The following is a 23,765-nucleotide window of genomic DNA, read 5'->3' as shown; positions in this document are numbered from 1 at the left end:
GATCAAACTGCTTTGAAGCCACTTTAAATGATCCTTGTTTGTAAGGCTAGATGTGTACCATATAGAACCTTTGTGATGTGATATTTATGTCAGTAGTTCTCCAGGGTACCAGATATATAACACACCTGTTTATATTTTGGTGAATAGTTTACTATAGTTAAGGATATACTGAATTTTAGGCTGGAATAAATACAAGAAAAGAATCCCGCTTCCATCTTGAAAATTAGCAGGTGTTTTTTGTTTTTTTTCAAATATTTGTCTACTCCTTTTTGAAATGGTCGGTATTAATTGCTCCTTATTCTGGCATAAATAATTAATTTTTTTAATGTTAACACTAAGTTCCAGCACCTGATTTATCTATTTTAGGTGGATACCTCCATCAGAAACTTAAGGGTGGGCAAGGCTGGCATATGTCAACTGGTCCCTCCTCCTGGTGGGCCCCTCACTCTTAATCAAAGTCCCTACCAAAAGGGCCCCCAGCTCATTTCCCATCTGACCTTTGTCTTTAAATCTGCATCTGTGAAATAAATGTTTTGACGGATTAGAAAAGCTGCACTATAGACAGTCCGTTATTATTGTTAATATTATTTGTATTGTAGTAGTGTCTCCAGTCCAGGATGCCATTGTGCTCGGTGCTGTATAGTCATATAACAAAGAGATGGCCCCTGTCCCCAAAGAACTCACAATCTGGGTGTAAGACTATAAACAACTAGTGGATACAACTATTCTATAAAGAATAGATTCCCAAAAATGAAAGCATTTCTTCACTGAGTGCCAATATTGCCCCACAAGAAGAGATGGCAATAGAAAACTGGCCTTTTCAAGCTGTCGTTCAGAGTATATTGGTGGACCTTTGTTTTAAGACCTGAAATGGCCCATCATCATAGAAACATAGGGCTGAAAGGGATTTGAGGGGTCATCTAGTCCAGCCCCCAGTGCTGAGTTAGGACCAAGTATATTGAGACCATTCCTGACAGGTGTTTGTCTAACCTGTTCTTAAAAACCTCCAATGGCAGGGATTCCGCAACCCCATTGGACACCTATTCCAGTGCTTAACTATCCTTACAGTGAAAAAAGTTTTCCCTAATATCTAATCTACATCTCCCTTGCTGCAGATTAAACTAATTACTCCTTGTCCTACCTTCAGTGGATTTGGATAACAATTGATCATGGTCCTCTTTATTGCAGCCTTAAATACAGTTGAAGCCTGTTTTCAGATCCCCGTCCCACAACCCAGTTATCTTTTCTCAAGATTCAACATGCCCAGCTTTTTTAACCTTTCCTCATAGGTCAGATTTTCTAAATTTTATATCATTTTTGTTGCTCATCTCTGGACTCCAATTTGTCCATATCTTTCTTAAAGTGTGGCGCCCAGAACTGGACACAGTACCTCAGCGGAAACGTCACCAGTCCTGAGTAGAGTGGGACAATTACCTCCTATGTTTTCCATCGAACACACTTGTTAACATACTCCAGAATGATATTAGCTTTTTTCTCCACTGCATCATACTGGTGACTCGTATTCAATTTGTGATCCACTACAACCCCCGGATCTTTTTCAGCAGTACGACTGCCTAGACAGTTATTTTCCATTTTGTAGTGGTGCATATGATATTTTCTTCCTAAATGTAGTAGTTTGCACTTGTCCTTATTAAACTGAATCTGGTTGATTTCAGACAAATTCTCCATTTTATCAAGATAATTTTGAATTCTTATCCTGTCCTCCAAAGTGTTTGCAACCCCTCCCAACTTGGTGTCATCTGCAAATTTTTCAAGCACCCTTTCCACTTCATTATCCAAGTAATTAATGAAAATAATGAACAGTACCGGCCTAAGGACAGACCCTTATAGGAGCCAACTAGATATGTCCTGCCAGTTTGACACCGAACCACTGATAACTACTCTACTCATAATCATCTACCCTTTCAATGTTCTGTTAGAAGTAGGTACTCCTCACATCAGTAGGATCCCACAGGTCATTAATACATATGGCTAACTTTTCAAAAGAGGATGCAGTGCACTGAGGAAGCCCCCTACATGTATGAATCTAAAATGGATGCTTGTGTACCCTACCCAGCTACCCCTTGGTGCAGGTTGTTTGTACCCTTGAAAATCTGGCTACAAAGTTAACAAACTCATCCCTTAACCTGATTCTTTGGTATTTTACCAACCATTTCCCAGCCAGACCTGCCAAAAAAAACTCTAGGCCCAAGAGGCTTTCAAAAGATCTGAGCCCCCATAATCTATACATATCTCTTTTCCCCTTCTAGCTTGCTCTTCAGCCCAGTTTTCCAGTTTCTTCTTTGCTAAATAAAAGAACCCCATAAAGAGTTATCCATCCTAAGATGACTTTTTTGGGGGGGAGGTGGGGAGGGAGCTTCTTTTAGATTTTAAATATTTAGGGACAGTTAAATACTCTGTAATATGGCTCCCACTGTTACTAACTACAGTAGTACCAAGGAAGCTGGAAATGTGTCTCCATGACATCAGTCACGTCCATACTGCAGTGCACTTCCCTCTCAGCTTGTACAGTGAAACATAATTATAATAATAATAGGTAGGATGTAGATGTCTTAATTTACTTCAGGATTGTCCCAACTTTGAGGGACAATTCCAATGTCCAGCCAGTTCCACCAATGTCAGGATTCTGTCAGCATTTCAATAGACTCCCAGGACATCTGATCACTCTGGCTACTGTCAACACAGTGGTATCACTGTGTTGAAATCCTCCAGAGCAGAGCCTTCATCAGTCATGAGGCAGCAACGCCTCCTCTCCCGCAGTACACTATGCATTTCAGCTCGCTCTCTCAGCTCTTCACCCCGGAGCAAGATGTAACCACTCACATCATGCTGAACTGCTCAGAGGTGCAAAGACATGAGCTGTCCACGAGTTCAGCAGCTCCCAGCCCAGAGAATGGTAGCTGGCTCTTCAATCTGCTGCTTCCCTGGGAGGGCAGTACGAAAAGAATAGAACTGGAAAGGAGTATGGGACAGAAAAAGTGTGTGTGTGTGTGGCGGGGGGAGGAGGGGGTCAGAAAGAGAGAAAGAGAAAGTCAGCCGTAAAGGAATGCAGCTATGACTTCCAAAAAATCTTTTAGGTTAGGCCACTACCTCTTTGTTTGCTATTATAAACACATGCTAACATGGGGTGGCTTTTTGTCCCCTTCTAGTGACTGGACTGCTACTGCCCCTAACTAATGGACTTGGGCCTTTAGTTCAAGCAATTAGGGATACATGTTTTTAGAGGTCCCTGGATCAGACCTCATACAGGCGACCTGTCGAGGGGTGTCATTACACTGGGTTAGAAATTGAGGCAAGGAGTAGAGAACAACCTGAGAAAAGGAATAAGTATAGACAATTTAGAAGGAGAAAGACAGAGGTAGCACACCTAATGGGCCAGGAGCAGCAGCACAAGAGATAAAGGCATTGTCTCCTGCTTTTTCAATTTGAAAATATGATGAAGCTAAATTTGTGTACTTATAGAAATTTGTCATCTTGGTTAGGCATTATCATTCCCAAAAGCCAAAGCTGTCTAACTGGAATAGCAAGGTACAGGTATATGAGGTCTAGAGCTGTGTGGAGAAAGGTAATTCAGTTTCCTGGAGGATTTTGATATTTTGAAATATGGATTCATTCTAGTTTGGAATGGAACCAAATAATTCAAAATTCTCCACAAAAGGGAATGGAGTCCTGGTTCTGGGGCAGTCTGCCTGGTGGGCTGCCCTAGTGTCATGGACTCTGACAGCCCTTGGGGTTCCCGACTCTGAGACAGTCTGACAGGCACGATACGGAGATGCTGAGCAGATGAGCTGGCACAAAACGAGGCAGAATTCCAGTTCAGCCATTCCTGGGTTCCATCAGAACTTTGTCAAAGTCAATAGATTTTGATGAATCAGTACATTCAGACAAAAAACATTTTGTTAGAATTTTTCCAACCAGCTCTGATGGGGATATGTCTAGTTTAAATGCCTGTATGTAGCAGCATTTGTGTGTGTGTGTGTGTGTGTGTGTGTGTGTGTGTGTGTGTGTGTGTGTGTGTGTGTGTGTGTGTGTGTGTGTGGTACACACACACACTAAAAGCAGAAAGGCAGCCAGAATTTAAACCAGACAACACACTTACCCCCATACAGTTCTTATAAATGAAATTTTAATAGAGCATTTATTTTATTGCTAACAAGAGAATCTATTTTCATGGATGTGCATATGTACTGAACTTGTGCAAACACTCTGTCCTTCCTCCATCTCCTTCCCAATTTTTGCTATATTCTTGTTTTGGAAAAATATTGCTTTTTAAATATTTCCATGCTTATAGAATAAAATATCAGTTTCTCCCTCTAATAAAAGATTTGAGTTGTATTTCAACTGAAGTAAGCAAACAGCAATGTGGTTTGCCAAAATGCCTCTTATTCTAACAAAAACACCTACTGGAGCTGTAACAACAGTAGCTTTTTGTTTTTTCTTTCTCTGTTCTACAGAGTGCCCTCTAGTATCCTGAAGGCTGCACTGCATTTACTCACTGAACTTCTCTATTGATTTATCATTAATAATAATACCAATAGTTACTTAACTTACATGATTTATATCTTCCAAGTACAATACAACAAACTAAGTAATCTCCACAACACCCAAATGAGATAGGGAAGTTGTTCGGGTCAACTGGATGCCAGTTCCTGTGTTTATTTATTGAGACACGTTTTTGCAAAAAGGTGGCTTTTTATTTATCCAAATCCCTTTCATTTGAGGCTCCATTAGAAATTAAGATGTCCTTTTCTTTTTATTACAGTAACAACTTTAAGATGGCCTATTTAAAAACCAGCGTTTACTAAACATGGCTCTGAAACTTTCAATTTCCTGCCACCTTAGCATCTTTCTGCAGACAAAAGATTGGAGAATAAGCAGGCTCTTCCTTCAACTTCTTCCACTTGTTCTTTTTGGAAAAAGGTATAAAACTCACATTCCTGTCCACACACACTTTCAAAGGGTCTAATATTTCTGACTCTGTTTACAGTTTTAAATACTTCCCTTTTCCAAAAGGCAGTGCAAACAAACCCTGAGTACACTATCTATAAAAGCATAAGCCTACAGAAAGCTATTCACTGATGTACTGAAATATGGGGAGACTAATCGTGCTTCCTCGGCACGGATTTTTTTTCTTTACTAGTAACCTTCAAAACTTGTTTAATTAACTTTTGAGTTATACAAATTTCAGTTGAAAATGTGGTTCAAAACCTATATTACTGCATTTCGTTGTAGGCAAAAGATCCCTATAAACCCACACAAATGTCACTAGACAACAAAGCAGCAGTACATTAATGATTTATTATTTGGTATTTAGCACAGAATAAAGTAAATGAAGGGGGAAAACCACCAAAAATTATTCATAGGATTGATTATTTCTAATTTTTCTTTAAATGCATGAATTGTTGTCACTACAATTACGAGATCATCAAAGCCTCATTTTGTTCATCAGTCTTCATGGCAGTTTGTTTCACACCCACGCATGTTCTCTTCTAATTCAGTTCAGTAGCTAATGAATAACTCCCACTAACAAAAGAGCCTTTCATTCCATGCTCACATAATTATTAGAGGAGAGTTGCATAAATGTCACTGAAGACTAGTGTTTGCAGGCCTGTCTCTAAATTCGGTTATTCACAACCTTTGCAGCTCAATATTATTGCTTAACTGTGATCATTTTCTAATTACCTTAATAATACCTATTAAATCACTTGAGCTATATAAGCACAGGCCTACTTAAATACAACTTAACCTAATAAGCACTGGTCATTCATTAAACAATAATGCACATTTTTAAAAGGATGAATGGAATATTATCTGACTAAATCCTGCACTATTACATAAATGTTATTACAAGCAACAAAGCATTAACATTTTGATGTCTAGTTTGGAGAATTTCAGCTTGAAATTTTACACAATATGAGGTATTCAAACAGAATAGTCCTCACCCCTTTTCCTATCTGCCTGCATCTATAGCTGGCCACCCACATGAAAACAATCAACAGGGAGAAAAAAATAGCACTCTAATCTTAATGAAAGGAATTAAATTACTAAGGATGAAAAGGGAATGAGGAGCATCAATCTCTTAGCAGATGAGCCTTCTTTAGAAAATGTGATTGTCAAAATAATGGGAACAAGGGGTGGCTCTGGGCCATCCATTCTGGTATTCTGCATATATCCCTATTTCCCAGTAGTTAGAAGGGTTTTGATCTTCCATATTTTCAGAGACCTAGAGAAGAGCACAACTTTTTTTGTTCTATAACTAAGGGTACGTCTACACTACAGCTGTTACAGTGGCACAGCGACGGCACTGTAGCAAGCAGTGCCTCTCTAGCGCCATAGCGCAGACACTTCATACATTGGCAGGAGGGTATTTTCCCCGTTGATGTAGCTAATCCACCTCTCCGAGAGGAGGTAGCAAAGTTGACGGAAGAATTCTTCCATCAACTTAGCCACATCTACACGGGGGTGGAGGGGAGGGGTAGGTCTGCCCAACTAGGCCGCACAGGGGGCAAAAATTTTCACAACCCTGCATGACATGGCTAAGATGATCTACTTTTTGAGTCTAGACCAGGCCTAACACTAACAACCCTTTGGGGATTCTCCTTTCAAAAAGACAGTAAGATGGGTGCCATCTTAGAAATCTTTATTTTTTAACTTAACAGATAATTGATGTTAGCTTTTTAAAAACATTTGAAATAGATTAGTTCGCTCAGTTATATGGTATTTGTTTTATAAACCAGTGGGGTAAATCCTGAAGAACTTACACCTTTTACTTGGGCAAACATCTACTGGAGCCAATTCTTTACTTCAGTGTGTGTGTACTACAGTGATGGATGCTATAAACAGTACTAAAAAAAATACATGGAGACTTTACCATTCTATGCAGCTAAGCATAAAAACAACATTTTCCAAGTGTTGGATGTTGCATCAAAAAACATCTAATTCCCTCGCACAAAATCACACTAGTGATTTAGGAGAGTTGGCTCGTAACCAGGAAGAATATAAAAAGCAGATTTGCAATATGACTGCCAGCTTTCAGACAATCTTTTAAATCTAAAATAGCTTTCAAACCTCCTCAGAAGGTAGATTGCATTGGACAGCCGTTTACGTTCATATTTTATTTAACAAGAAAAAAAAACCCTTAAGGTAAAATTGGGTCTTGAAATTTCATCCCTTAGAAAAGGGTGGCGTCAAACTGTGCTGACCACAGGAGGAGTGTCTCAGAGAGGCACAGTCCCTCTTGTTCTCCTTGCTCTGTGGGGAAGTCGTGTCACCCTTTTCTGAGGTGTAGCTTGCTTCCTCCCTTGCACCTGGCCAGTTCTGCAGGCTGTCACACTGGGGAGGGCAGCATTATGGCTCTACTGGCTCTACTAACTCTCCACTCCTCCCTTACACTGTCCACTTTCCCCTCCTCCTCCCGTCCAATAGTTCATGTGGCAGAAGGGAAAGACATCACGTTAGGCATGGTCAGGGAAATCAAACTAAATGATCTAATGTTCCCTCTGGTCTTAAAAATCTATGAATCTGCGCCTCATCCTTCTGTGCATGAACTGTAATGTGAATAGTCCTTATGTAGACATGTAGGGGGACCTTATATCCTCTAACTCCCCTCCACTGCTGGGTCAGGACTAACTAAAACTTAACCTTTCACTGGAGCAGGGAAAAATCCCTATTATCTCCTGTCCATAAGAAAACAGCATTTCATAGTTCAGGTCTGTCTCACTATGCATTGCCCTTTTACATAGTTTGAGTTCTTTCCATGGTTCAGTCACTGACTGCTATCATATTATTGATACTCAGAGAGAAGCTGTTAAGGACCTTGTTACGAAGCATAGGCTGCTGGCTTGGTAACTGAGTTACTGCACATAAAAACATCCCTGATTCTGTAGTGTAGATGAAATCAGGCTCAGGATTTTAAACAAGGTGAGGGAAGTAGATTCAGCTTCAAGTTCCAATAGCTACAAATTCACAACTGATAACACCTAAAGCTGCTTGGCAAATGGAAAAAAAAAAAAACAGGCGATTTTTTTCTCATTTATTGTTTCAGGGAAAATTTTCCAACCACCTATACTTTTAAAACAGTTGTAAAACTTGCTCTGCTTTTAAAGAGGCACCAAATAATCACAAATTTCTTGCCCCATTTACCTGATTCTCCTCGCAGTTCCCTCTCCAGTTTAACACCATTTATCTCGAGGGCCCTCTGTCTTTCCTCCACTTCTTCCAGTTGGCGCTGTATAGCCTGCAGAATAATAATGATTACAAAAGATAAAAATACAGCTTTAAAATATAGAGAGGAAGGATGGTCCAGTCGTTTGGGCACTAACCTGGGACTTGGTCCAGGTAAAGGTAAAGGGACGTTCAGGTCCCTTTACTGTTAAAGTTTTCCAGTGTCATCTTGGGTAAGTCACTGAGGGCCCGATTTGCCATCAATATTTAGACGCCTCGTGGGATTTTTGAAAGCACTTTTGAAAAATCCCGCTAGGCGTCTATCTGCATCTTTAAGTGCTTAGGTTTCAGAGTAACAGCCGTGTTAGTCTGCATTCGCAAAAAGAAAAGGAGTACTTGTGGCATCTTAGACACTAACCAATTTAGTAGCTCACGAAAGCTTATGCTCAAATAAATTGGTTAGTCTCTAAGGTGCCACAAGTACTCCTTTTCTTTTTAAGTGCTTAAATACCTTTAAAAATCTGGTCCTTTGTCTTGCTTTGCCTCAGTTCCCCATCTGTAAAATGGGGATAACAGCAGCTCCCTACTTCCCAGGGCTGCTGTGAAGATAACTATATTAAAGATTATGAGGCACTCAGACACTATGCTAATGGGAGCCATATTGGTACCTAAAATAGCTTCAAGGTTTTGTCTACTATTCTGAATTGAGTGGGATAGTTCAGCTATTTTTTCTTCTCATATAACCTTCTGATATGGAAAAGAAAAGGGTATATAGCTCCATAATTCCTATTAATTGGCACTGAACAGGTAACCCTGAGATGAACTGAGCTGACCATACTCTCTAAACATGTCTATGTCGTAGGCCAAGTATTTTCAAAAGCATCCATTGATTTTGGGTGCCCGATCTGTGACACCTTTAAAGGGCCACATTTTTGAAAGGGTAGGTGCCTAGTATTTCCTTAAATTCAGGCCCTGTGAAGGTGTCCAAAGCTGGGCGCCCAAAATCACTGGGCACTTTCTGAAAATGTTTATTACCATATCGCCATAAAATAAGGGAAGACGCTTACAAATGTGTTCCCCCGCCACCAGAAATTTTGTTTACTTGTTTCATTTTTGCTATTTCAGTTTTACAACAAAATACATTAAGCACATGTCGATTTTTTTCTTTTTTAGTTGCTTCTATTTTGTCATTGATTTCTCAGTAATGATTAGTCAAATATTTTCTAAAATATCAAGAAAATGTAGAGAAAAATGCAGTAGGTTCAAGCGTAAAATATCTATTCATTTAAAGTACAATAAATCAGTAGAGGAGACCCATTTAAAAATTCCAGAGATTTCAATTTCACTTCTCATTATATAGTGTATATATGTTTATATTAATATAATATTTTATATATATATATATATATATATATATATATATATATATACACACACACATATACACACACACACACTAATTTATATATATATATATACATATTTTCTCTTTGTATGACAGTAACACCTAGAGCCCCAATTGAAACTGGGACTGTACAAACACATAGTGAGAGACGGTCCCTGCCTCAAAGAAAGGTATGTCAGAACAGGCAAAAGTGGCCTTCAATGCTCCACATAAATTTGTAAGGCCAGATTTTGCAAAGAGAATTCAGCACCCAGCAGATCCCATTGAGAACTTCATTTAGGAGCCAAAATGGGAGCTGAGCACTTTCGAAAATCTAGCCTGTACTACCTGAACAATGCAAATTCAGACAGAGAATGCAACTCGTGTATAGGTGTGAAGGGAGTTAACTATGACCTGTGATTTTGGCACATTAGAATCAGACACCATTTGAGATCAGCTCATTGAGAAGTGTGCTCACAAAACATTGCATGACAGATACTTGCAATAGGAGGGTTCAAGTGCAGAACTGCATGAGTCACCATGGGCAGAATCTAGAGTTCCTTCTGCTTTGTCTGGAGAAAAGAGCCTTTAAAAAGGGCCATCTTATCCTATTGCACAATTAACAAAGGAATAACTATTATTCCCATTGTACAGGTGGGGGAACTGAGGCACGGGGAAAAAAATCATGTGTTTTTCCTAATCCTCTCTGGTGTGTAGTAATAGGGTAGTATCCCTTTTTATCCTTTCTAAATTAGCAGTTCACTTGCAGGCCCTATTTGTTTAAATTTCACTGGTCTTTGCAGTCACTTTCTATTCCACTGTATTCCTGAGTTAGGTGCTCATCCTCATCACCAGTTGTTCCATCTTTTGCTTTTTATATGACAATAAAAATAGTATGAAGAAGCTACATGGGCACAGTTGGGTTCCAAATAAATCATCTTTACTAACTATAGATAAACATGCAAAGCTAGCTGCATACATCCTGCTGCTCTGACTGCTTTCCAAGCACTTCTGCAACATAAAACACAGTAAGCATCACTAGAGGGCTTGCAAATTATTTAAAGGGACTAATATCCACACACTACACCCCCATCACCCTCTTTTCTCCCCCACCCACAAAATACCCTTAAGTGTGTCACGACCTCAGTTTTATTTTGTCACCTGGGCTTTATGGAGTCTTTTCAGCTCCTCTTGTTTAACCAATTGCTTTGTTTCCTTTTCTAGTTTTCTCCTTCTTCTAAGGGTCCTTTTTGCCTATAAGAGTAAGGGGAGAAAAGAAGGTAATCAATACCCTGTACTTAGTCATCTTAGATTTTCATAGACTTTTGCCTGCTGCAAATGTTAAGTAGTTTTTGATTCACTCAGCTAGGTTTATTCTCAACCATTAAGACATTATCAGTAAGACCCTCACTGCATCCCTAGCTAAGCACTCGCTATTTCTGTCAATGAAGGGAAAATTGAATCCATAGAGCTACACAACTATGACCACACATCTCACAATAGCTTCTGTGAACATCATGGTTACCAGAGAACAGAAAGTACCAGCTTCCTATGAAAAACATGACCTATTTTTTACTGTACCCGACAGTCACTAAATACTCAGTTTCTTTGTGTAAATAATCACTTCTTTGTTTGTTAAAATTTTATATTATATGTAAAAATATGCTTTCCAAAAATGACTGGACTTGATCCCTAGCTGATGTGGCTCCACTGAACTCCATGAAGCTATACCAATTTACACCAGAAGAGGATCTGGCCCTTTGTTTATTAATCAGCTCTGATGCAATTCTGAAGTCAGTCATATTCTACAACAGCAGTTCAATTTGGGCAGCTTGTAATGTAATAAGATTGATGTAGTATGAAGCAGTGTAACAATCACGTTAGCATCTGAAACCAGATAATGTTTGTCTTCTCCAAAAACAGCTTCATTATTGCCATTAAAGAGCATCCTTTTCTTTTCTTTTTTGTCCCCTCTCTTCCTGGTGATAATCAACACTCTTCATTTTTCAAGTTACAAGGTATGTTGCAATGGGAACATTTTTATGGGCACAAATCACTGACCACTGCAATGCCCTCCAAGAAGTACAACAAAGCAATTGTTAAAGGGTTGATAGGGAGTGGCATGCACTGTTTACTCTTGTTCCTCACTTATACTATCTGAAAATGTTTCAAGACTAGTCATGATTTCCCACTCAAGGAAAAAGAAAGACAGGAAATAAGAGAATAATAGACAAGAAAATAGAAGTCTAGAAGCCAGAATTCTCTCAGAATGCTACATTTCAATTTCTCTTCAGTTTTGTCAATGGAGAATGTAAGATACCTGTAAGATACCAGGCAAAACTGGTATGTAAACTTGCACTGGGAGCCAACTGAGATGAATCGATACATTTAATAGTGGATGTGACTCAAAATAGGGCAAGCAACGCCAGGCCTGAGTCACTGCCACTGGTTTGTGTTATAGTTTGTCATTTACATCATATTCCACCTGACATTTTGTTAGTGCTAGTTTTTGCTCATTACGGTATGTCCATTTGTGCCTTCCAGCTGTTTGAATTCATGAAACTCATCCCTGTTCAGTTCATGCCTGTTTTCTTTGTTCTTTTTCACCTATATGTTTTCTGTATTTCATTTAATCCACCATTATTATTTTTTTCTATTTCAGTTTCTTTTTCTGGTTCTTTCTCTTCACACTGTGTTTTTTGCTTTTTTTTTTTTTTTTTTTAAAGAGCTTTATTCTTTGAAGCTTCTGGTGTTTGAGTTTAACAAGATCTGTGTCTCAACTAACACTTACTCATTTTTCTTTTACAAACAACTGATGTCTTCAGCACAGAATATCCAGGAAAACTTTGAAACACTGTGATAGCTAATAATTGGTAAAAAAATAAAAAGATAAAAAAATAAAAAGAATTACATAATATTGCTGGTAGCCTCAAACATCAAAGTGAGGGGGAAGCATTTGCTGCATCTCCATTGCACATAGGTGAGCCAGTGCATGTGGATGGACATATGGGAGAGCCTCTGCCTCCCTGGAAATGTCTCCTAAACTCTCTGAGACATGTTTGTTGGTGAATTGTAGGTAAGAGGAGTGGGAGGAGAAGCAGTTAAAAGACAAATGTAGCTTGAGAACTGAAAAAAGGGGCTACCCTTTCTACTTCTCCAGCCCTTCCCTCTAAGCCAAGTTTTTGCAAAGATCAAATTGATATTTCCTGCACATCTTTTGATGAGTTTGGGAGGGGAAGCTTGGGGTCAAATGGAACAGATCAGCTTACCCTTCGTTGCACTGGTTTGGAGAGTCCTTCAAAATATTAATCTGCGCCTTTGAAAAATACACTAGTGGGTTTGCTGCCTTGCTTCCTCAATGCACCTTTGCCCTTTTAGACACAGACACACACGAGCAGGTATATTACCTCTGTGTCTGACCACCTTCTCAATATTTCACGGAAGGGGGTCGTGGGTGGTTTCTGCCAAAAGCTAAGAATTAGTTGATTGTCATGGTTACTGTGAGATGTTTGCATGGGAAATGGTTTAAGCGATATGCAAAATGTAGCATATTAAGTTGCAAAACTGTTGAAGTGAAATTTGTCATCTGAGGTGAGGCAGGGTCTCATTGCTAACTCAATCAATACTGAGAACAATGGGCATCCATGGAGACAACACTTGGTCTACTGCCTGGATCAGTTGAAGACTTGAGCTGAAGGAAACCTAGGAGAGCTGTCTGAAGAGTGGGCCCCCTGGGCTAAGAGACAATAGCCTGTAACTGCATAACAGCAGAAGAAATGGCAACAAGTTGTTATCCATTACAGAGGAGAAACTCTGCCTGTTGGTGGCTTTCATGAAAGGATCCCAATTTTCTGAACTTGGCAAGTGCTGCAAGGACTAACCATTGGGTGAGAAATACCTTATTAGATAGGAAAGTAATGTTTTAATAAGTACTGTATAGGCTATAGATTGCGTTTTAGGATTTTCTTTTATATGTAACCTTATGTCTCCAAACTGTTATACTTGCTGGTTTTTGAATTCGTATCTCATGCTCTGCTAAATAAACTTCCATTTGATTTCACTATAGACAAGTCTAAGTGCCTTGTGCTAAGGAGAGTGTCAGATTGAGGTGAAACCAGTGAATTGGGCTACACTGCTTCCACAGAGGCAGCAGATATAGGAGTACATTGTGGGTGTCCAGAAGATAGGGGACTGGGCACTCCAGTGTAACAAAGTGAGGTGTGTAAACTGCTAGCCTGCAGAAAGAAAATGCAGGTCTTGTGGAGCCTAGAGCAGGGGGCCGATGTTGTCAGCAGCTAGTTGTTGGGGAGTGTTCCCCTGGTTGGCAGAGAAAGGGCTCCCTTCTGCTGTGGGCTAGTGGTTGGGATACACCCTAGACACCTCAGGTAAGCCTGAAAAGCATCATACCCTTACATTTCAAAATGTGATTCCTGTGGAAATAGGTTATCGGATTTTGGGCCCTTCAGGTTTTGGTCATGCCAAGCCTGATTTAACCTCAGTTCATCCTTCTGGGTTGTGCTACTGTAACGCTGACAGACCCCAGTCGTCGACGGGCAGGATCAAACAAGGTTCAACAAGGACAAGTGCAGAGTCCTGCACTTAGGACAGAAGAATCCCATGCACTGCTACAGACTAGGGACCAAGTGGCTAGGCAGCAGTTCTGCAGGAAAGAACCCAGGGGTTACAGTGGACGAGAAGCTGGATATGAGTCAACAGCATGCCCTTGTTGCCAAGAAGGCTAACGGCATTTTGGGCTGTATAAGTAGGAGCATTGCCAGCAGATCGAGGGACGTGATCATTCCCTGCTATTCGGCATTGGTGAGGCCTCACCTGGAGTACTGTGTCCAGTTTTGGGCCCTACACTACAAGAAGGATGTCGAAAAATTGGAAAAGGTCCAGCAGAGGGCAACAAAAATGATTAGGGGGCTGGAATACATGATTTATGAGGAGAGGTTGAGGGAACTTGGATTATTTAGTCTGCAGAAGAGAAGAATGAGGGGGGATTTGATAGCTGCTTTCAAGTACCTGGAAGGGGGTTCCAAAGAGGATGGATCTAGACTGTTCTCAGTGGTAGCAGATGACAGAACAAGGAGTAATGGTCTCAAGGTGCAGTGGGGGAGGTTTAGGTTGGATATTAGGGAAAACTTTTTCACTAGGAGGGTGCTGAAGCACTGGAATCGGTTACCTAGGGAGGTGGTCGAATCTCCTTCCTTAGAGGTTTTTAAGGTCAGGCTTGACAAAGTCCTGGCTGGGATGATTTAGTTGGGGATTAGTTCTGCTTTGAGCAGGGGGTTGGACTAGATGACCTCCTGAAGTCTCTTCCAACTCTGATATTCTATGATTCTATGACCTCTGAAGCTTAGTACATGAGCCTCTACAGCATAAGCTAAAAGCCAGCTGGCTATTAGCTAAGGCTATAGAGTAGACTAATTTCATCTCTCTCTCTCTCTGTGGTCTCAGTGCTGCTAGATGGCACAGAACACACACCCAGAAGGTGTGTGGGTTACATACTTCCCCTAGCTGAGGAAGTGTGTCCCGAGCTTCAAAGACTTCCCAGCTGAAATGCCGGACGAACCCCCACTTGTAACACTGACAGACCCCACTTGTTGGCGGGCGGGATCGAACTAGGGACCTCTGGAGCTTAGTACATGAGCCTCTACAGCATGAGCTAAAAGCCAACTGGTTATTAGCTCAGGCTGTAGAGCAGACTCATTTAACTCTCTCTCTTTAAGTGGTCTCGGTGCCACTAGATGGGACAGAACACCACACCCAGAAGGTGTGTGGGTTGCACTACAAACATTAACTTGTCTAATTAAAAAAAACAAAACAACTCACAATGCCACCTCCTAATCCAAGCAACCTTTCTGGTTAGGCCATCTACTGATGCTACTTACTGATGCCCCTCCACTTTCAGAGAAAGGGTAAACAAGTCTCTGATGAGCCATTCAGCCTACAGAATCTCTCTCTCTTCAAGTAAGAGTTGAAGATCAAAATCTCATTGGTATTTTAGCTCTCTTATTTCCTATTAGATACCGGAACACAGCTAGACCTAGCTGAGCCCAGTATACAGTAGGCATTTTGGGGGTATAATTTCATGATGGGACTGCATGGCTCATTTAATATTTCTGATTAGAATAAATATAACATTTTCCATGCAATCTGCCTGTAGTTCTTTTTAAATGAAGTGGTGTTTTCCCAAGAGAAATCTGCATCTGTTCGTTTTAATTTTTTCAATGGTTTGTTTGTTGGGCTACATATTAAAACCACTTAAGAAATGCAGCTTCAAAGTGGTTTATGTTAAGCACGTCTGTTATTCAAATTAAATCCATCTCTGTCAAAGTTCTTATAACCTGTGGGGGGTGGGGGGGGCGGTTCTGACAGGTACAAGAAATTCTGGTACCTGTTTTTTGGAAAGAGACCTGATGTGGTTCAATCCGTTATATATTACAATGCTAGGTTTGCATGTCAACCCCCCCCCCCCCGGCCCCAAACTGTTCCATTTTAAAATCAAAATCACACAAATTTTAAATATAATTCAACAGTGAAAGTTACTTTTTGTTTCTAAGTAAAGGTTACCTTGAGTGCTATTGAAGGCTTGTGTTCAAATTCACCATCAGAGGAAGAAGAATAAGATGCAGTCACTTGTTTTTTGACAGATAGGTGTTCAGAGCCTAAAATGTAGGAACAAAGTGAAGCAGGAAGTATTCTCGCTTGAGACATATGGACATTCACCCTAGCCACTTGCATAGTGCACCTGCCCTGAGCTTTATTAGGTTGCACCTAAAGGCAATTTGGAAATTTGGCTGATCGTGTTAATTAAATTTTTGGCCAGTGTCCAAGGCCTTTGCTGCTTGTTATTTGGAATTCTTTTTTAAACATAGCAGTATTATGTATCAATCAATTAATTCCTTAAACACCATCTATGTAGCATGATGCTCAAAATGCATTCAGAAATGAAATTTATTATTAAAAAGCATATCTGAAGTTAGCCATATTACTTAAATGATTGTGTAAGGCTCACCATGCAGTGTAATTGAATGCAAAAAGTCTGAGCCAGCTCTTAAACAAATTACCCTTGTGGCTTCTAGCATCTGGCACCCATTTTTACTACATGACATCTGCTCAGTGTAAAATGGCTGGCGTCAGAATGTCTGGTCATATAAAAAAATCACAAATGTAATCAGAAGCAAATGGACTAAGAGAACAAGGCTTTATCACATAGTCTCATGCAATATAAATATTTCATTAATTATGTCTAAACAAATGTCACTTGTATTTTTCTTTCTTAAGAATATTATCACATCATTGAACTGTTGATTAAAATGCCATAATAAGTCAGGAAAATCCATACATCACAACAATATACTCTATGAGGGAAATTCAAATGATATCATTGGGAAAAACATGCATTCAGGAATACAAATTAATGTATATTTAACTACAACAATTTTATTATACCCATTTCACCAGAGTCTTGTTCTACCTGGCTGTTTTCTTCTTCTCAATTTATTTGTCTAATTCCTATCTTTATTCTCTTTGTTTAAGAAAATAAAACTGCTCCAGGAACATCTGTCTCCACACTTCAACCTGCTGCAGGGTTAATGATTAACATCTGGACTGGACTGCATCTTGGGAGTACACACAATGTAAAGTGATCAATGACTTCTTGCTTAGCGTTTGCCAGGTAACTGTTGATTTGCTATAATCCAGTATATGAATGCAAGTTTTATTTGGAATATGATCACTTCCCATTCCCCTCACTGTAAGTTTCCTTCCTTTTCTCATTTGTTTCACTGTGAATCCAAACCCTGCAAAAGCAGAATTAATTTAGTCTCAAAAAAGACTAAAAATTGGAGTCACCGAAACATGTTCATTCCAGAAAAGTAACTAAATGGTAGCAAGCACAACAATAGAAGGCCAAATTCTGCTCTCAGTAAGGCCATGTGTACACTACTACTTAGGTCGGCAAAACTTATGTCTCTCAGGGTGTGGAAAAAACAGAGCAGCTACACAAGAGATCTTACAGGGGCGCAGCTACATCGGTACAGTCGTATTGCTGTAAGCTCTCTAGTGTAGACATAGCCTCAATTACATCAACTTAATCATGGAATAACTCTGTTGACTTCACACCAAACCACTGACCTTCATGAAGTTGCAGGCTTAGAAGGGTCTAATTGAGAGCAGAATTGGTTCTCATAAGATTTCTAGGAGCTACACAGGTCAAGAAAAACAGTTACTCATAAAAAGAGGAGCTGTCTAGACTCAAGAAGCCACTTCAGTCAGCATTCTGAAAGACACAGGGCCAGATCCCCAAGTGTGCCTGACCTATACATATGGGAACAATGTGGAGCTTTCCACTCCCGACCCCGTCTTTAGAGCAGAGGACAGGGTGCAAGTCAGAGTGGCTCTAACTTGCACCTGCTGGAATAGCCCTTTTGGGGGCTGATCAGCTGATCACAATTGTCGGTGTACAGAAAGGTCACCACTACCTCAGCATGTCTGCAACACATTAGGGCCAGCAGCAGATGATGTACAGCCAGTTATGCTAGCTTTCTGTTATCCAGGGAAATTCTCTAAGACAGCCTTTATGCTGTCAGAATGGGTAAAAAGGAATTAATTAGGGGCTGGGTTCTGGCTCACAGTCATGTTTCTTTTGGTTTAACTCATTCAAATATCATCTCTCTTGATTTTGTTTTTCTCTGTTTTTTACCAAATACCTCCAGTATCTGTCTTCTGATCACATTGTCATTGAAATAAAATTCCATAAAATGCAAATTTTTAAGCTTTACATAATTTTCTGGTGGGGTTGGTAACACAATCAACTACATGTTCCCTTTTGTCTTTCTTCAGTGGGAATAAATTATTGCCTTGCTCTGTCCTCCTCTCTGAGTTACATCAATAATTAAAAAGTGTTACCAGGTGTAGAGGATAAGCAGCCTTCTCTGATACAAGAGCACCTGTCTCCTTCTCAAGGGACTGGGGAGTTGTTTGCCTTTTTGGAACAGAGGCAGAGTCATTCACTTCCCTAAGGGTTTAGGGCAAGGGCCATCACAAGAGGGTGAAGAAGTCAGTGTCCTCACGTAAAATGGATTAATAGTATAGTCCCAACAGTGTCTGTCACCTTATGTATTCTGGAATGTCAGGCATCTGTCTCTTATTCTGCTTCAGAAACCAATTTAGTGGTCTGTAAAAAGTCCAGTCTTTTGAGGGACATTGTATAAGCATTGTTAGGAGACACCAGGCAACTAATTGATAACTAGCAATGCCCTTCATGGAAAAGTGCTTGATCAGGGCTTCTGAAGGCAGAAAGTATTTAGGTCAAATAAAAATACTCAGTCACAATTAGCGGTGATAATGTGTTTAATATGTCATCCTGTGCACAATGAAAAATATTGAGCATTTCTATAGTTTTTTTCCCCATAGATCTTAATGCACTTTATGGTATTTATGAATATCCCCATTTTACAGATGGAGAAATGGAGGCATGTAGAATGACTTGCCCAGGTGTGATGGGGTATGTGAAGCCCACATTGGGGAGCAAGGGGTTAAAGAACAGCTCTGGGCCCAGGTGGCCCTGCCCAGCCACACCTGCATAGCCTGCTCAAACTGGAAGCACAAAAAGGGAGCAGAACAGTTCAGAGGCAGGCAGCAGAAGGGAGCAGGTGGCTGCTCTGACGGGAAAGTACTGCCCAGGAGCTCGTTGGCTAAGACCTGACAACACAGATCTATGCAAACCCACCAAATAGAGGTACGTGACTGAGAGTGTGGGTCAGAACCTTGATTGAAATGATTTACTCTGGGAAGCAGAAGGAGACTGTAGTAAAAAGTGGTCTAGGATATTGGGGGCAGCAGCTTAGCACCCCATGGTGTTGGGTGTAGCTGCCCACCATTGGGCCCTAGAACGGCCTCTGATGGAGACGCTGGGACCACTCTCCCCTACCCACTCCAAGAGGTTGTTACGACACCAGGAGTCTTCACTTAGGTGAGAGACCAGCTTGAGTGGGGAGAACTTGCCAGCATACCTGATTTACAACGGCCAAATCCAAGAGGTTCAGTAGCAGTTTGTGTTGTGTGAATTTGACACTATCACAAAAGATGCTTTATGATATGATTATTGTGAGAAAACATCCGTTTTTAATGCTGAAGACTCAATATCCCAATGCAGCCACTTGTGCGATAACATCATGTACAAGATAAACTACACAGAGATGATTTCTTCTTCACTGGCCAGTTCCCCACACACTGGTAATGCAATAAGTAAGATTTCTCAATAGCACTCAGCATTGACCAACTCTGTTTCCACTGAAGTCAATGGGAGCAGCTGGATCAAAGCAGAGTGCCTTTGAAAATCTCACCCATAATATTTAGGTATAGGGAAGTGATTCCCCTCAGGAAATCAGAAATCTTCCGTGCACATAAGGAAAGTTGGCATATGCTCAACTTCAAAATGTGGTGGGATGGGGTTGGATGGGAAGTTTGGGAGGGGAACACTACACGCAGATTACCCGGCATGTGGCTGCTCATCTCAGCCTCTCCTAAGGATGTGCAGTTATCACTGTAATGACAGCAGTATAGACATAGAGCGCAGGGACTAAATATCTTACAGAAAAGAGTGCCATATCAATACATTAGCTTTCTGAAGGAGTGTCTGCTACTGCATATTTTAGAAGGCTGCTGCAGCTAATCAGTACCACTTTTTTTCAGAGAAACCTATGTAATCCATCACCTAACATACAAGTCACAGGGCGCCAAATCAACAAAACCAATCAGGGATTGGAACTGAGCAGTAGGTGATGAAAAAGAAGGACGACAGAAGGGAAGGATGGTCCAGTGGTTACTGTGCTAACGTGGGACTTTTATATTCAGATCCAAATTCCTGCTCTGCCAAAGGCTTCCTGTGTGATCTTGGGCAAGTCATTTGGTCTCTGAGCCTTAGTTCCCCATCTGTAGAAAATGGGGATAATAGCATTGTCCTACCCGACACAAGTGTTGTGAGGATAAATAAATTAACACGTGCTCAGATGTGACACACTGACTGGGGCCATGTAAGTATCTCAAACAGAAAGGTATAAAATCCTGGTAATTTAACACACAAATCAGTAAGTAACACACCGTGATTGCTTGTCAAGTGAATTGTTACATCCTGTTTAGTGACAAGCCGTATAATTCAAGTCCTGAGAGACCTTCTCCTTTCTAAAGTCCTAAACTTATTGTCTGTCAATTAGTTACTTGAGAACCGTTATTCACAGTACATCTCATTATAGATTTTTCTGCTACTGTTGTTAGAGCGCCAAAAGTTTCAGCCCTATATTGTAATAACAGTTCTCTGATAGAACAGTCAGCAGTCACTTAGACTAAGTAATTCCTCTCACTTATCCCACGCTGAACCTAATGCTAAAGTATTCCCCAGTTCTTCATGGCTATCAAGAAGTGAACACCGAGTCTCAAGAATGCACCTTTTAATTGAAAGTAGACCTTTTAATTCTCGACACTGCTTTGGTACATATCTCAGAGTCAAAATATCACACACACACACACACTATAGTATGAGCAAAAAGGGTAACTTTGGACTGACCATGGTTCATTCCCACCACCAAGGCTTTCTCAGCTCCTCATTCTAGATATAAACGGGTGCTTCCCAATAAAACTCAAGACCTGCTTGTATTTTAATACTGTGATTTCTTCATAAAGCTGGAATGTCTGTCACATCCAGGTGGAGCGGTCTGTGACACCTCAACTTGTTGAAAAATAATGTTTGCGCTTGATTCTCTTGAATCCCACTGTGACGGGGTATACCAGATCCTCTGAGGCCCCCTGCTGGAATCCTTGTGGCCCTGCCACACCCCACCCCCAAAAATGGGCAGTGGAGAGGTTCCTCCAAGCTGCCTAGAGTGGCTGTGGGGGGACACAGCCAATCAGGGCCCAGCAGCCAAGTAGATGAAGAGCTGCTGGGTCAGAGGGAGTTCAGCTCCCTGCTGGAGCTGTAGGAATGTGGATGGTGTGGCTAGCTGACAGAACTACAGAACTCTGGACAGGGAAGTGGTGCCAGACGCTGGGGAGAGCGAGAAGGAGCCCTGACCTGGTTGCTGGGACTCCATTAGGACAAGGCCCTGAGGTAAGGTTGAAGATGGCGCGGGGCCATGGGGAAGTGGCCTAGGGAATTAGTTAAAAGGATACAGCAGATGGCTATGATCTACAGGGTCCCTGGGCTGGGACCCGAAGTAGTGGGCAGGCCCAGGTCCCCTCCCCACCTCCCATTAGCCATGGGGAGATATGGCCTGGACAGTGAGGCACCCCAAAGGGGGAACTGAACTACAGAGCTGTAGCCAGGAAGCCCCAAGAGGGTGAAGACATTGTCTCCAGGGAGGGAGTCCTGGGGCGCTGCTTTATCCCAGAGGAAGGACAATCAGAGAGTGTGCATATCTGCAGACATATGCACTCAGCCGTAGGGGCGCTCACAAGAGGTGAGTGCACTCCGTTACACCCATGAATACCCTTTGCTATCTTAGGGACTTACAAATGAGGCCTGTGTGTGGTAAACATGTCTTGTTTCAGTGTAACAGTTGCAGTGAGTAGGACAGAATCTGACAAAAAGCTTTCTTGCATCAGGGGTCTGTTAAGTAGATCTGCTTACAATAAGGACTGTCCCTGCTGCATGGAATGTTCCAATAGTCATCCCAATGGCTAGTATGCATAGAAAGAATTCTAAGTGTTTACACTAAGGACTTGATTGTGAGAGGGGCAGACAAACAATTCCCATACTGGTTACCTGATGTGTAAAAGCTATGAAGTTCAAAAGTGATTAACTGGAGTAGCACTGGAGATAAGATTTCCAAAGAATACTGGGATACTTAGTATATTCATTTGTATGCAAGGACCCAGACTGCTCTTTCAACTGCATCACTATTGTCAGAATACGCAAAAAGAAAAGGAGTATTTGTGGCACCTTAGAGACTAACCAATTTATTTGAGCAGTAGTGCTGGAGCACTGAGAACATACTGAAAGATTTCAGTGCTCGAGAGCCCACTAAGGGTGAAATTCACTGCTAAGCAGAGGGCAAGTACAAAGCCTCTGAACCACCTGACTCTCTCTTAAGCTTTATTTTAGAAATTAAAGGGATCTTCAGTGGTCACCAGGCTTAGGGTGAAACTGATTCTGCACAGGGGAGCCACCCCAAGCATAAAGTTGTTTTCTTCTTGTATTTTAAAAGGGGAATATTTGGGAGGGTTTTTCCTTACTTCTAGCCTTGGTTCTTACTTTCCATGAGTAGGAGATGATCTAAGACCAAATCCTGACTTCAATGTGATTCAAGAATTTAGCCCTGTCAGAATTTAGCCCTTTGCTGAAACTATTTAAATATTGGATCAGTTTTAACAAAATAAAGCAGGTTTGGATCAAAATGAATTTTATGGATTCAGTTGGTTTACATTTCAAACTTAGTTAAATCATGATGTACTTCCAAGGAGAACACATGAAATGCAAAGAGAATTTTAATGTGCTAAAAGCAAAGCTGTCTTTCAAAAAGGGTCAACTCCCAATATTTATTGCTATGTGGAGACCACATCTAGTCAATACATAGTACTGTAGCTATAGTCTCTCTCTCTCTCTCTCGTCCTAGTTTTAAAGAAACTTCATATCACTTCTGAGGCCATAACTGGAATGTTTACATTGCTGTAGTCTTGTACATTTTGGAAAACTCAGTCGTCTTGTAAAATTTTTATTTTAGACTCAGTGCGTTAAGGCAGGGGATAACATGTGGACAAGAACCATAATAAAAGAGAACTGAGAAAAGTTGGGGTTGTTTATATTGCAAGTTTCCCTTAAACAGGCACTCAAGATCATGCTCTTGGTGCAATAATGTCAGAACTTTGCCATATCCTTCCCTCATGCTATTACTTCTCCCAGTTGAAATGGTGTCTGCTCAGTCATTTTGCTTCTAAATAAGCACAGCGGGAAGAGGGCGGAAGCTTAACTAAAACTAACAACGTAAGTGAATGTGCTCCAGTAGCCTGAGAGCAATGCAGCTAACCCAGCTTCCAAAATACTATCATCATCAAGTTCCCAAGCTGCTCAACTTTCCTTAGTGACAACAGATTCAAACCTACAGCTGAACTTTTGTCTCTTTGAACAGCAGTGAAATGCAATGTTACCATCAAGTTTCTGGATCCTAATGAGGCCATTATTGCAAGCACAATT

At 40.8% G+C, this 23,765-nt stretch overlaps 1 protein-coding gene across 1 annotated transcript in view; it reads right to left on the bottom strand.

Moving 5' to 3' along the window:
• Nucleotides 1-23,765, bottom strand: part of MICAL2 (microtubule associated monooxygenase, calponin and LIM domain containing 2) — a 179,428-nt gene that overhangs the window by 4,706 nt on the left and 150,957 nt on the right. Inside the window, exons 25-27 of the mRNA XM_084631941.1 lie at nucleotides 16,145-16,239; nucleotides 10,730-10,822; nucleotides 8,164-8,257 (exon numbers count right to left, since the gene is read on the bottom strand). Coding sequence (XP_084488067.1) covers nucleotides 8,164-8,257; nucleotides 10,730-10,822; nucleotides 16,145-16,239 — 282 coding nt within the window. The remainder of the gene's footprint in view (nucleotides 1-8,163; nucleotides 8,258-10,729; nucleotides 10,823-16,144; nucleotides 16,240-23,765) is intronic.

Source organism: Lepidochelys olivacea (genome assembly GCF_965140295.1).
Source record: "Lepidochelys olivacea isolate rLepOli2 genome assembly, chromosome: 6".
Classification (NCBI taxonomy): domain Eukaryota; kingdom Metazoa; phylum Chordata; order Testudines; family Cheloniidae; genus Lepidochelys; species Lepidochelys olivacea.
This window is presented reverse-complemented; position numbering and strand designations above follow the sequence as displayed.